At 37.4% G+C, this 14568-nt stretch overlaps 1 protein-coding gene across 1 annotated transcript; it reads left to right on the top strand.

The window, feature by feature from the left end:
* The first annotated feature begins 1451 nt into the window (after positions 1-1451).
* On the top strand, positions 1452-12823 carry LOC141911882 (enkurin-like). The gene is made up of 4 exons (XM_074802961.1): positions 1452-1608; positions 10197-10342; positions 11116-11339; positions 12310-12823. Exons 1-4 carry the CDS (start codon positions 1538-1540, stop codon positions 12628-12630), a joined length of 762 nt encoding a protein of 253 aa, XP_074659062.1. The 5' UTR covers positions 1452-1537; the 3' UTR covers positions 12631-12823.
* Positions 12824-14568: the final 1745 nt, after the last annotated feature.

The following is a 14568-nucleotide window of genomic DNA, read 5'->3' as shown; positions in this document are numbered from 1 at the left end:
TTTTGCAGTTAGTGGGAAATTTCAAAGTTAGCTCGCTTCTTACAATAAAAATCGGACAAGACTTTTTAAGCGACACATTTAATAAGAGTAGTACTAACGAAGGATTCAGGCAATACCCCGTGTTATTTCTAAAAACATTTAACCGGTAATTAGACAGTACTGGTGTAGCTTGTACAGGTAAAAGAGTTGTTATATTTTCGTTCAGACCTAATGAAATTATTTGATACGAGACACGACTAAGTTGTTTCCGAAACAGATACATATAGCTATGTGATCAGTATTGGTCAAGATTCGGTCACTTGAATAGTTGTAAGATGAAAGCCCACACCATTTCTAATTAGTTGACACCAAACACGACTGTGTTGCTTCTAGAATAAACAAATTACTTTAAGGTCAGTATTGGTAAATAATTGGTGAGTTAAATAGTTGTTAGATCATAGCCCGCACCGTATCTAGTAGCTCGACGCCCAAACACGATTTTATTGCTTAAGTAAACATATAAATTACTTATGGTGGGTTCTAGTTAGTGGTAACTGGTCAGTACTGGTCAAGCATTGGTCAGTTAAACAATTTTTAGTTTAATATCCACATCATATCTAGTTATTTGACACCAAACAACTTAATTGTTTGCAAAACAGATAATTTACTATATAGCCAATACTGGTCATGCATTGGTCAGTTAATAGACCAAGGTCCACACCGCCACGAGTTATTTGATACTAAACATGATTGTGTCGTTTCCGAAAATTTATCTGTTGGGCAATTTGTGGTCAGCCCTGGTTCGTTGGTTCTTATTTTGCGGGCATTTTATCTCGAACACCGAAAGACTGGATTACTAATTAATTCAACAGATCATTAATTAATGGAAATGAAGATCAGTGTTAACTAAGTCGTTAGTCTGAATAAAATGTATGTGGTATTATATGGGTGCTATGGTGTTGTACAACGAACTGTAACTTTTTATTTTCACTACTACCGTAATTGACTATGATGTTTTCAAGTGGTCTTATGTACCGCTAATAGCCGGAAGTCGTTGATTTATGTAAAATTTACACACAGCGCCTCCCGTTGGTAGTAAAACTAACCCGAGCAATACGGGTGTTAAATAGATACGCTAGCAAACCGGCATTCTCATAATGTGTACCAACAAACGACTTTAGGCTTATATTGGTTTTCCCGTTAAATGGACCATTCAGTGAACGTTTTACTGAACAAGGAAGTATTTCGCAAATCAATATATGACGTCAGCGCCAGTAATGAGATCACGCTTCGTGAGGCCAGGGGGCTGGTGGAAGCGAGTTCGGGAGTGATACCTTACCCCTGGCAAGCGAGGATGCAGTCTAACCGGCATCATGTGAGTAGACTGGTTGCCTGTCCCATTCTAATTGAAGATAGAGACCGGTAACCAGTCTATCATGTGAGGTGCTGCCACCTGGTACCCATAGCGACAGCAGGACGCCATTTAATATATTTACAAACACTTCGCTCTCCTTCATTCTGCCATTCTACGTTTTGAGGGAAGCCAGTATCGACGACAATGGCATCAACAAACGAAAGTATTTACAATCTTATACCAAGAGATCCGGAAAGAATCGCGAAGGACCCACGGTATGTGAATATCGTATATAATATAATGTGTGACCAGTGTGGCCCAAATTCACCACTTCGGGAATTGCCAATTCAGCATTATTCGTGCCACAGGGCTCGTATCAGAGTTGTAGGTAATGTAAAAACGATAATCTGTTAATCGAATGTATATAGTATATATAAAATAACAAGAGGGCTAACGACGCTCACAAACTACTCAACTTCAGTCGCTTACTTTTTCGTTATTTTTCATCCGATTTTGATAATCCAGGGGTCATCCTTATTACCGAGATGAACCGAGATGAAATGAAATATAGCATATTTGTTTATTCCTTATCGATTTTAACACTTGAAATCATGTTATATCAGTAATAAATACCTTCTAGAGTCATATTTTACATATATTTTTTATTTAAAAAAATTTTGACTTCAAATACGTAAACTCGGTTAGCAATAAAATTTCATTGAATTTGATTGATCGACGATCTCATCTTGGTAAAGTTAAGTTATTTTTCTACAAAAATATCCGACAAAATATGTAAAATATGACTCCAGCAGGCATTTATTACTGATATAATATGATTTCAATGGTTAAAATCGATAAGGAATAAATAAATATGTTATATTTCATTTTATCTCGGTTCATCTCGGTAAAATACGTCATCTCGGTAATAAGGATGACCGTAATCCAGGCATGATATGAAAGCTAATACCTTCCTGCTTCTAACGAAACTAATCCCGTTAATTTCCGATGAATAGTTCGTGAATTATATGTCTTTGAACGCGAAATTAGGGCCGAAATCGTCTGGACCGAAAATGCTATGACGCCGGTTTTTGCCGATTTCGAAATTTAAAACGTTGAGTTCGACACGAAATCCTTCACCGATTTTGATGGTCGAGGGCTTCAAATGCGCAATGCACAGATTATCGTTTTTACATTACCTACAACTCTGATACGAGCCCCTGTGATTCGTGCAGGTGTGACAGACAGTAGTACCTAGCCGTCGTTCTACAAACAACGTCTAATGTCTATTTCAACCTGACTTGAGAGCATACCGGGTGGCCTAGCTCAGTCAGTATTGTTACTACATACCTGATAAATGTCTTATTAGGACCAGAAAGCACTGGCAGTGGACCTAAAACATCGTTATTTAATTCATTTTAAACTGTTTTAAAGGATATCCAAAAAGTCTGCATTGAAAGGGGTTCATGACAGAAAAGAGACTACCTCCATGATTTGAAAGTTTGACAATATGTTTCCATGCCTACCAAATGAAGTTTGGTGTGTAGGCATGGAAACATATAGTCTAGTACCTAGCCGTTGTTCCTGAAACAACGTCTAATGTCTATTTCAACCTGACTTGAGAGCATTCCAGGTGGGCTAGCTCACTCATTTTTGGTAGTACATACCTGATAAAGGTCTTAGTAGGAGCAGAAAGCACGGGCAGTCGACCTAAATCATCATTTTTTAATCCATTTGAAACTGTATTGAAGGATATCCAAAAAGTCTTCACTGAAAGGGGTTAATGAGAGAAAAGAGACTCCATGATTTGAAAGTTTAACAATATATCTCCATGCATACCAACTGAAGTTTGGTATGTAGGCATGGAAACATATTGTTAAACTTTCAAATCATGGAACCACTTCTCTTCATTTTTCTTAGTACATACCTTTAGCAGGTATGTACTACCAAAACTGACTGAGCTAGGCCACCTGGAATGCTCTCAAGTCAGGTTGAAATAGACATTAGGGCGAAAGTGCTCATATAAGGTAAATTTTCGTCCCTCATTTTGAGGGACGAGGCTTTGAGCGTCTATTTCACCCCTTAAAACACCATCAACTTACCTCAAACTGACTCTTCTGTAATCAGATGGAAGTTAACTATTGTTTGTGCATAAATTTGTAATCCAAAGTAGCTTTTGACGATCGTAGTAGCTCAAAACTTTTGACTAGTCGCCTCAAAAAACAGTTGAAGTGAATCAACATAACAAATATGGCGGCTTTTCGTGGTGCATGATGGGAGTGTAAATTACGGATTCGAACTTAAACTTGGTGCCAATGCAGATATTATTCTTGTTTCAAATTATTAAGGTTAAAATTGACCAAAATTTATGCGTCAACAAAAAATAACATTTAGGGTAATTTTAGAGAGACATATTGAATTTTCACATTTTATTAATTTAGTCCGTATTGGAAATCCTGATAGTGGCAATCAATTCGATTAAAATCAAATCAATAAATTCTCCGGTTCACGATTTAAATCATCAAAAATTTTATTATAAAACACGTTTTCAAAGTCAACAAGGTAAGTAATTTATTTATTTTAGTACAAAGGTTTGATTTGACACTAAAATCAGTTGTTGCATTGCAATTAACAGGAGTTAACCTCTATAGGTGTATGATACTTTAGCGTCAGACATTGTACAGAACCGTAACAACGACTAGTGGTATTCAGACTAGGAAACATATTGTTAAGCTTTCAAATCATGGAGTCAAATTTCTTTATCTTACCCCTTTCAGTTAAGACTTTTTTGGATATCCTTCAATACAGTTTCTATGGATTAAGAGTTAATGGTTTAGGTCCACTGCCAGTCCTTTCAGGTCCTAATAAGACTTTTATCAGGTATGCACTACCAAAAATGATTGAGCTAGGCCACCCGGTATGCTGTCAAGTCAAGTTGAAATAGACATTAAGGCGAAAGTGCTCATATAAGGTTAATTTTCGTCTATTTCACCCCTTAAAACAACATCAACTTACCTCAAACTGACTGTTCTGTAATCAGATAATTTGTAATCTTAAGTAGCTTTTGACAATCGTAGTTGCTCAAAACTTTTGACTAGTCGCTTAAAAATGAGTGAAGCACCAAGTGAAGCACCGTCACAAATATGGCGGCTTTTCGGATTCGGACTGAAACTTGGACTGACATTGATGCCAATGCAGATATTATTAGGGTTTTCTGTTACATCACAGAAAACCCTATTGAGATTCGCGTGATTATTAGGGTTTTCTGTTTCTTCACAGAAAACCCTATTGAGATTCACGTGATTATTATTATTATTAGGGTTTCTGCTGCCTCGGCATTCCTGCTGATTATTATTTTAACATATTTTCCACTGAGTTTCGTCACATAAAAATCATCTTCTATTAGATTTGACTACTAACAACTTTGAAACGAAATGTTAAACAGTGATGATAATATAACAGTCTCTTTCTGCGCGTAGTTTCTATGGATGTACTGTGCTTCCTATTTCAAACTTGAAGTTACTTAAAGATAGCACCGGTGGAATTAGCAATCATCGATCATGGCGCGCATACTGGCGCGAATCTGAAAGTTTGTGACGTCATTTCATTAATAAATAAAGAAGGAAGGCTCCGAGAATATCCAAATCACAGGTTACTGTGAATAACTGGGGTTCGACCATTCACAAGTTAAAAATGTACTTCCTTGTTTGTGAAGTAAGTTTATTCAGACTGTTATTAAAAGCAGTTCCTTTTAAACATTCTATAATAGTATAGTTTTGTTCGTGGATATCAGCGGTTTATTTATTTATTGTACCGGTACACGTTTTCCTAATTGAATTGAATTGGTCCGGTCCAAAAGACGGGTCATACTAGTTAGCGTCAGAAAATGTCAGCGTCGGTGAAACCTTGTTATCGTCGATATTAAACGGTCTAAATTCAGTTAATACATCACATACATTACAAATTGGAGGTCCATGTACATCACATCGTGACGCAGCGGCGATGGTAATGTCATAGAAGAACAAAGTCAGTTGAAAATACCTACCCACTGCACCGATAAAGAATGATTGCGAGCCAGAGACCAGTGACAGTCAGTAATGGGGAGTGATGGTACCGTTCGTGATTACGTTTTTATAATAGTTATTGGACGTCAATTTCATATGTGAATTGTAGTCCCCATCTGATCGCTTGACTTGTCAGACTGACTTGTCACTCCTCTACTAATAGTAACACTAAGGCCTTCCCTCCTGCATAGTTTACCCTATTATAGGCCAAATTTGTGCTTTGGGCCAAATTCGGTTTTCTTGTCTAGTCGACTTTTTTCGGAACTAATAAAAACCGAATATGTGCTTAAACTGTCACTACTAGGGAATGGTAAAAACACCGTAGCTTCGTTCTTCTCGATGTTATTTCCCCCAAAACCTGGCACATAAGTACTTTGCGCGTAGTAGCACATGCGCGTATAGCACATGTGGGTCAACATATCCATGTTGTGAGTTGACCCCTAGGTGGCACTCTTTCAAAAAATGGAATGTAACGAACTGATTTCGGGTGAAATCTTTGCTCGCATCCCTGAACGACATTCTATCCAGAAAGGCAGAAACCTGTTATCACTGCTTGCAGCTATACTTAGGGTTTTCTGTTACATCACAGAAAACCCTATTGAGATTCGCGCGTTTCTTATTATTATTATTTTATGTCACACTATTTTCACTAAAAGAACAAAGGCTTTGTTACCTTGCCGCTGTTGTCGATACAATCCCAATGATATCATTCAGCTCACCGAGATCTACAAATACATCGCGTGTTTTTTCACGAATCATCGTTAAAAAAGCACTGTCGGGCCGTAAACATAAAAGATTGAGCCCCATTCAAAGAGCCGACATGTTTTTCTAAGTCGTCTTTCCAAAATCTACCGCACGTTTCTTGTCACGTCGATTATCAATTCAAGCATGAATTTACAAATTTATTACCCAAAGATTGCACATTCAGTCGCGGTTTTTAAAAACTAATTTTAACAATAGCCCATTTTCCTCATCAAATCATATTACCGATACACAGGAAATTTACTACTTTAGATTTTAAAAGCACTGTCGAGCCGTAAACAACGACGAATCGACGTGTTTATATCGTCGTTCCGGGGATCAGCTGCGAGTTTCTCCTCATCGTGAGAATCAAGTCGAGTACAAATATATTTATTACTACCAGTGATTTGGCCGCAGGCTTCAAGCAGTTAGTTTAACAATACCTATTTTTCTTTACCAAATTAAACAGTGTATTTACTAAGATAAATCATTAGTGTACCGGGGACTCGCAGGCCTAAACTAAACACGCCGAAGAGATATAGCGGAGAAAAGCTGTTGTGTCGACGAGGTAACAAAAAAAGAATATATTACTTAATTCGGCCGCAGGCCTCAACCTCTAAATCAATACCATCAATACTCTATATTTCCTACAGTACATACAGATCATTGTCAAATGCACAAGGTATTTACTAAATACAAGTATATAACACACTCCTATCCGTATGCTGGACTCACACTTGACATTCAGAGTAAGCGTTCGCCATGGGGGAAAGGAGATCGTTCGCTGTGTCGCTTGAAGTGTTTATCGAGTTTTACACGACCTTAAGGCTTTAGGCCTACCGGCACTGACCTTTACTGTCTCAAACAAACACAGTATTATTGTTGCGTTTATTAAAGGACTCATTGGGTTGAACTTCAAAACAAAATTTACGATATTTAGGAGGGTTGTTATTTAATAGGCCTACGGCCAATCTGTCCAGATGTTAGGCCTATACATAGGCTAGTAGCCTCTACTAGGTTAATGCTAAGTTCACTGTATAGGAGGAATCAGATTTATTAAAATGCATGTTAATTAGTGATTAACTGGTTCTGACTTGCAACAATCAATCCCAATTATCAATTTTATTGCCAAAAATGAAGATTTTTTTTGAAAATTTCGTCTGAGCAGATAGCTTTATAAGCCAGACTTCTCATTTGAGTATTTTCATGATAAATGAAACTGGTTTTTCATTCGCATTCATTCCTAATGACTTAAGCAGGGCGTAGGTCGGCCTTGCGACGGCTTGTGACTCACTGCGACACCATTCACAGTGATCGCCAGCGACGATTGTGTCGCAACGACTCATCGACCTACACTCCCTTGCGACGGGTTGCAACTGTCAGCAACGCCAGTCACAAGGAGTCGCACGTGTTCTACTTTCTGCGACGCTACATGACTGTCACAACCGACCTACGCGCTCTTGCGACAGGTTGCGACTGTCAGCAACGCCAGTCGCAAGGAGTCGCACATGTTCTACTTTCTGCGACGCTACACGACTGTCACAACCGACCTACGCGCTCTTGCGACTGGCAGAAACTAGTCGCACACAGTCACTGACAATCGTATCGCAACCGACTTGCACCGAAACTTGCGATGCAACGTGAGGATCGCATCGCGTCACATGGCCGACCTACGTCCCGCTTTAAGTTACCGCGGAGCCCCAGAATTATCTTTTTTTTTAGTTCATAAGACCTTTCGCTTGAAAATTCTTTCGTCGGAACAAAATTTATTTCGTTCGAACCAATAATATTCCGTTCGATTGAACCAATTTGAAAAAAATTGTTAGAATTTTTTTTTGTCCAAACAAAAGGTTTTTTGTTCGAACAATCGTTTTAATTTGAACAGAATTTTCTTGTCAGGACATTAAGTTTTTCGTTCGAACAAGTAAATTGTAAAAAGTTTTTCCTCCGAACCAAAAGTATGAAGTATTTCGTTCAATCGAACAAAATTGTTTTCATTCAAACATTCATTCTAAAAAAATTGTTTTCGCTCAACCAAATTTTTTTCCGGGACAAAAAGGTTTTCATTTTTTGTCGGAATGAAGAAAAGTTTTGGTTCAAACAAAAAGCGTATTGTTCGATCAAACAGAATTGTTTTCATTGGAACAATATTTTCTTGTCGGAACATTAAGTTTTTTGGTCGAACGGCGTGTTAAGGTCGTTTTGGACATTTACTCGGTCTGGTATATTTTAGATTACTGAGTAGGCCTATGTCATTTGTCAGGACATCAAACAGAAGACGAGTTAGGATACCACCTTGCGTGACACCACTAGTTAGACCGACTTATTCCAAGATGTTCTGTTGATTTCAGCTACAAGTTTTCGTTCAGAAATAACTGCTGAGCCATTTGAGCGACCTATCATTGATACTGTTTCCTAATAGCCTGTTTAGTAATGGCTGATGTTGTGCCTTATCAAATGCTTTGTCGAAATCCACCGTTGAACAGGATTCTAAGACTGTGCAGAAAACCCGTTATCGCTGCTTTGCAGCTATATTTTTTAAGGTTAAAATTGACCAAAATTTATGCGTTTTATCAACAAAAAATAAAATTTAGAGTAATTTTAGAGAGACATATTGAATTTTCACATTTTATTAATCTAGTCCATTGAAAATCCCGATTATGGCAATCAATTGAAATCAAATCAATAAATTCTCCAGTTCGCGATTTAAATCAATAAAAATATTATTATAAAACACGTTTTCAAAGTCAACAAGGTAACTAATTTATTCATTTTAGTACAAAGGTTTGATTTGGCACTAAAAATTGAACTGAACAAATTCATGCATAATATTCACAGATCAACTGGTTATTAACGAAACTACGGACCAAAACGTCGCATGGAGAGCATGTGTGAGAAACAGTAGGCCTATCTGACATAGTCAGAAAAAAATGACATCACTTGACGCCTGGTTTGAAGCTCATGGGGAAATCGGAAGTAGAATTACGTCACCCTAAAATCAGGCAGCCGATTGACTAAAATACGGTAACTTATGGATCAGGTTATTTCAGAATTTATTTATTTTAATGAAATTTAGAATAAGATTGGGTCGATGAATAGTTTAACAATGAACTGCGTTGATTGAACGAGCTGAAATTCCCTTAGCAACGGGAGCGAATTCATGATAACAAACGCGGCCAGCGCGCAGGTTTGAATCCTGGAGAATTACGCTCTTGCACGATCCTAGCCGCAGGACTGAAATAAGTTTTTTAAATCAAATTGGTGAGAGTCGCGTAAGAGTCGTAAAATTGCGCGGCAGATCGGCATGGCGTCTCGCTCGAGTAGCAGCAACATCGTGGTCGGCAAAAACATCAATTTCCGCCCCTTCTTCACCAAATACGGAACTCGGTACCACTGTTGAAGTACTGCTGCGCTGCTTATTTTGAACCCTAGATTCCCGGTACTCGATATTCCCGGAGGATTAGAAACAAATGTTTCATTTTTCGCGAGAGAAATCAATTTTTGTACTGACATTCGTATTTCCTGCTAATTTGATTTTTTTTTCTAGCAGAAAATTTTCCTATTGATATGTTTCAATACGTATTTGATTCTTTTTCTAGAAATTTCATAAAATGAATAAATACTGATATCACCCGATCCAAAGGTTGCCGTATTATAGTTTATGTGCTGCCTGATTTTAGTGTGACATAATTCTACTTTCGATTTCCCCATGAACTTCCAACCGGACGTCAAGTGACGTCATTTTTAAGTAAGTAAGATTCGGTTAAAAAGACACTTCAAAGTATCCACATATACGGGACGTCCTCTGGGCACCTTCGGTGCTCTGCGTCCGTCTTATAATTTTCATATTATATTGTTACCTACTCATATTTTGCAACCACAATCAATTGTGAGTGTAGTGAGTTTTATGGTCAAATGTTGCTTTCTTAATATGTTCACCAGGGGGCATTGAATATTGAAATTTTCTGTTTGTTGAGCGTCTCAAACCACTTCCCCAAGTGGCCCTGGATCCCAAGTCCTACTAATAGATTGATGAACTAATTCTCTCCCTCTCTTTCTAGACATATTTCGAAGTTTAAGACCTTAGCAAAAGATGAGTACAACGCTAACAAAGGGTCATATAAAACGATGGGACCTGCAAAGGTTGACTGTCCAACAACTGACCAGTTCCTCAAGAAACATGAAAAGGAACCAAGACTCCCTGAATGTAAGTAGCGCCTACCAGTGTTATGTCTTTTCACTTGTTGGTGGTGGTAGAACTCATTTAACCCTATAGGCCTACATGTTGCATGCATTTTTCCTAGTGACAAGCCTAATTAGACTAAACAAAGGGCATTGTGAATTAAGGCAATAAAAGTGTTCCCAATGGATTAAATCCTATGAAACTAAACAGTCAACCCCGATATTATGCCCTCCCTCGTTCTGCACCAATATTGGCGGTACATCGGGGGTTGACTATTCTTCAACGGTTTCAGTTCCTCTTTCAATCTATATGTTTTTTTGGTAGGTGGTGCCAATATTCATGATATGTGACCAGCATGTGTTTGCCCTTGCTTGAAAAATTCAGTCAATTTCTGGAGGACTACTATAATTTCTACTCCACTAGATATATTCATTTTCAGCATAGCAGTTTGATAGACTAAGGCTAAAAAATGATGCCGTTTCTCCTTGTTGGCCAGGTCATTTTGTAAATGGCAACAAAATTTATATTCAGTTCATTTCGACAGCTGTTTGGTCTGTTTGTCGTCATTTTGCGAAAAGTTTTTATTCTTCACTAAAGTTGTTTCAGTTGTTCAACCTTCTGTGTAGATGTATCTGAATTGCTGCTGTAATGATTCTAAAATTGACCCTGGGCACTCCGATTGTAATAAAAGGGCTGCCTGTTTCGTAGGGTTAATTCAGATTTAAATGATAAAAAAACCAATAACTATCCATTTTGTATTGATATGTCACAACAAATACTCTACTTTTTCAATTCAGCGAGTGAATTCAAATATACTGATTCAAGGAAACCACCTGTACCGAAACCTGATGACAGACCGGTGATGGGCCTTCGGACAACCAAAAACTTCATCACCACTAATGCTGTTGAAAATATCATGTCCGTGCCAAAAAAGCCGGAAATGAATTATGTAGACACAAAATGTGGGGATAAGCGTCCACTGGAACCATCTGGATTGGTACCTAAATATCTAAATAAAAAGGTAATTGTTAAGCTTCTTTTTGAAGATATACATGGCCGCTGCACTAACATCAAAACATCAAAAAACAGATGATAGCTATATGATGATCATCGTTTTGAAATACTTGAATGAAAGGCCTATGAATTTGTCCAAAATTTGAAAATGTTGCGAGAAGTGCAGTCCCATTTTCTTACATTAACTTACATTACCTGCCCACGACATAGTATAATTATTTGAGACCAATTTAACTCATTGCCTGCCAAAAACGTACTGGTATGGGTGACTTGTTTTTTAACTTTAACAATAGATGGCAAATTCATTGCACAACACCAGTTAGTTTAATGCCTTTTTTACTACTAAAACAAACATCAGTCGTTCTATGTGGTGTGTTAGTGACGTCATCTATTGAAATGGGGTCTGAACACGCATGAATGGGCATATTTTATTCAAAATACCCCCTCTGCTCTGGTAATAGCTGCAGATTTTATCACTTTTTGAAGAAATGCTGCTTATTTTGCATGAAAAAGCAAGACCAGATGAACAAAATAAACAAATTTGATGATTTCCCTTTTAGTTTTTGTTTTATGAATCTCTGAAAAACACTGAAATCCTGGCAAAGCGCAGCATTTCCTGAAAAATAGGCCTGGCAGGCAGAGTTAATTAAATACTTCATCGACTGTGTTAAGTTACGGGACCCTCCGCCATCCATTGTTTTGACACTAGTAGTGTACATATGCTTTCAAATTTGTGGGTAGAAGTAATTTGTATTGAATTCTCGGTTATGACAACATGATTATGATTGATAATGTGTAGACTCTTAATGGCAAGTTTTGGACATTGTTTCTTCTCGCATGCTTTGAAATAACGAATTAAATTTGTTAAAACAGTGAACTGGTTAAGTCATTGTCAGATAACACTTCATTATATCTGAGTCCCAATTTGTATTTCCAATTCAATTTGCGCATTTAAGATGTTCTCTTGCATTAAACAGGACTTTGGTAAAACGCCGCTCTATCTGTCCAAACGTAAGGACGAGATAAAGAAAGCACAGGAAGAATATGACCACTATGTGTCTGAACATTTCCGACGTGGGGCGATGCGGAAACTTGAAGAATATGAAAGACAGGGGATCCTAGATGGGCTGAAAACTAACTGGGAGGAACTGCATCATCAATATCAAGGATTATCGGTTGTTACAGACACAGCCCCGAAAAAAAATCGCAAAGAGCGTATGGAAGCAGAAATGAAGCAACTCGAAAGGGACATTGAAATGATTGAAAAACATACAATTATATACTTATCGCACTATTAATCTGTAAGGAATATTATGTGTCTTATTGACATTTACATGTATTTATTTTTAAAATCTAAATGAAATGAAAAAGCAGAATGTAAATATATGTTTAATTGAAATTCATGTTCTATTTGATTATATGGAAGTATAGGAGTCTGTGATAGTTTTATTGAAGTTCATATCATGACTTAATAAATCAGTTTTTGACTAATAGCAACTGACTAGTTGAAATTGGTGAAAAAGGAATGTTTTTCATTGTAAAAACAAATTGGGCATCTATGAAGTTCGAGGAAAAAATCGTTTTTTGGTAGAATCTGCGTTCACTGTGCGTCCATAGAGTGAATGAAGTTTCGGGCCATAGCAAAAAGTAGCTAGGCCTAGGTCACACCAAAAGAAAACCCTGTTTCTCTGGCCCGACCGACCGGATATTTCCCCATTTCAAATAATCATTTTCAGAATAAAATATAACCGCCTACCGACCCTTTTTCAAAATTTTGGGTGAAATAACAAAAATATATATGTGGCCGACCGACTACCAAACTCTCCTTTCTCGTAAATATTTTTTAAATCAAATCGTGACGTCGGCACTGAGATCAACATCATAAAAACATCTTATTATATCGGATTTAAAATTTGATTCTGGAAATTGCGCAGCCATGCTCGGACAACTTTGCTTATCGGACTTTGATGCCGGCCTTGGATTGTAAAATTCCATGAATTCCGTGAAATATGTTCAAAATATATTTTTTTATAGTTAATTGTACAAACACCTCAATTTCCTTTTATAATTGTGGTCTACTAGCTGTTAATCATATTCCTGAGTCCAGTAGAAATTATTTGCGGCAACCTACCCACTGATAGAAGAATTAACAATTTTTTTCTATAAAAAGAAAAAAAAAATGTCATACCTACCTACCCATTTTGGTGATTGCCCCGCCCGAGAAACGGGATTTTATTTTGGTGTGGCCCTACCGCAAATAGGATTATCGAACAAAGTGAAAATAAGTGTTCCAATGACAAATGGCGTGAACAACATCTCATTTCCACTAAACTGTATGTTTATGAAAGACTCTGCACTGGGACCTGAAAAATGTTACCGGTATAGATTTTTTGATTTTCTCTTAATCACATTGACAAAACAGTTGGGACTTATATGTACCAGTGGGCTGTTGCATTCACTTTTCGTGCATTCATCTGTCTGTCTGCAGCAACGAAAGAAATTGCTCATCGCCGAGAAATTGCTAATCGATTGCTCTGAGTTGCTGTGATAGAACAATGATATCAGGGTCTTAAGGGGTCGCTGTGAATAGATACTTAGCATCAAATTTCGTAGTTAGTTTGAAGCATTGGACATTATATATTATGTACATTGTATGTAGTCCAAAGCAATTTTCATGTCCGTAACTATTTTTTCGATTACCATCCTGTCTGAATTTGAATTGTAGATTGCAGGATAGAAAGATTTCTTTCTCGTGGTTATGAAACATGATGGTTACTGCTAATTCATGAATTAAGTCAACTGTTACGAATATGTTACAAATGCTTTAGTCTAGTACAGTAGTCTTTACGTAAAGGTTGTCAAGGTCAAAGGGAGACATTGAGGTTACGTTAATGATGGACAAATATAGGGTATTCTGGGCCTTAAAGCAAATGCCGAAATTTCGTGCAAGAAAGCTTGTAGGTTACGATAGTGACATTGCTTCTTCATAGCAATAGGTGATAAGGGACACAATAATAAATTGCTACAATCAAGTTTTGAAATTGATATCCAGGGAGGTCCAAGTGGGGCCTTAGGGGATCTAGACCCTCCCGCTCTGTGTTTTCTGATAGTGATATCAATCATCATAATAATGATGAAACTAACACAATATCGATTGCTGTTTCGGTGCCTGCCACTAATGCACACATTTTTATGAATGAAATTCTCTCGCATTCAAAAATATATACATGTAGGTG

The sequence above is a fragment of the Tubulanus polymorphus genome, chromosome 10 (genome assembly GCF_964204645.1).
Source record: "Tubulanus polymorphus chromosome 10, tnTubPoly1.2, whole genome shotgun sequence".
In the NCBI taxonomy this organism is placed as follows: Eukaryota; Metazoa; Nemertea; class Palaeonemertea; order Tubulaniformes; family Tubulanidae; genus Tubulanus; species Tubulanus polymorphus.
This window is presented reverse-complemented; position numbering and strand designations above follow the sequence as displayed.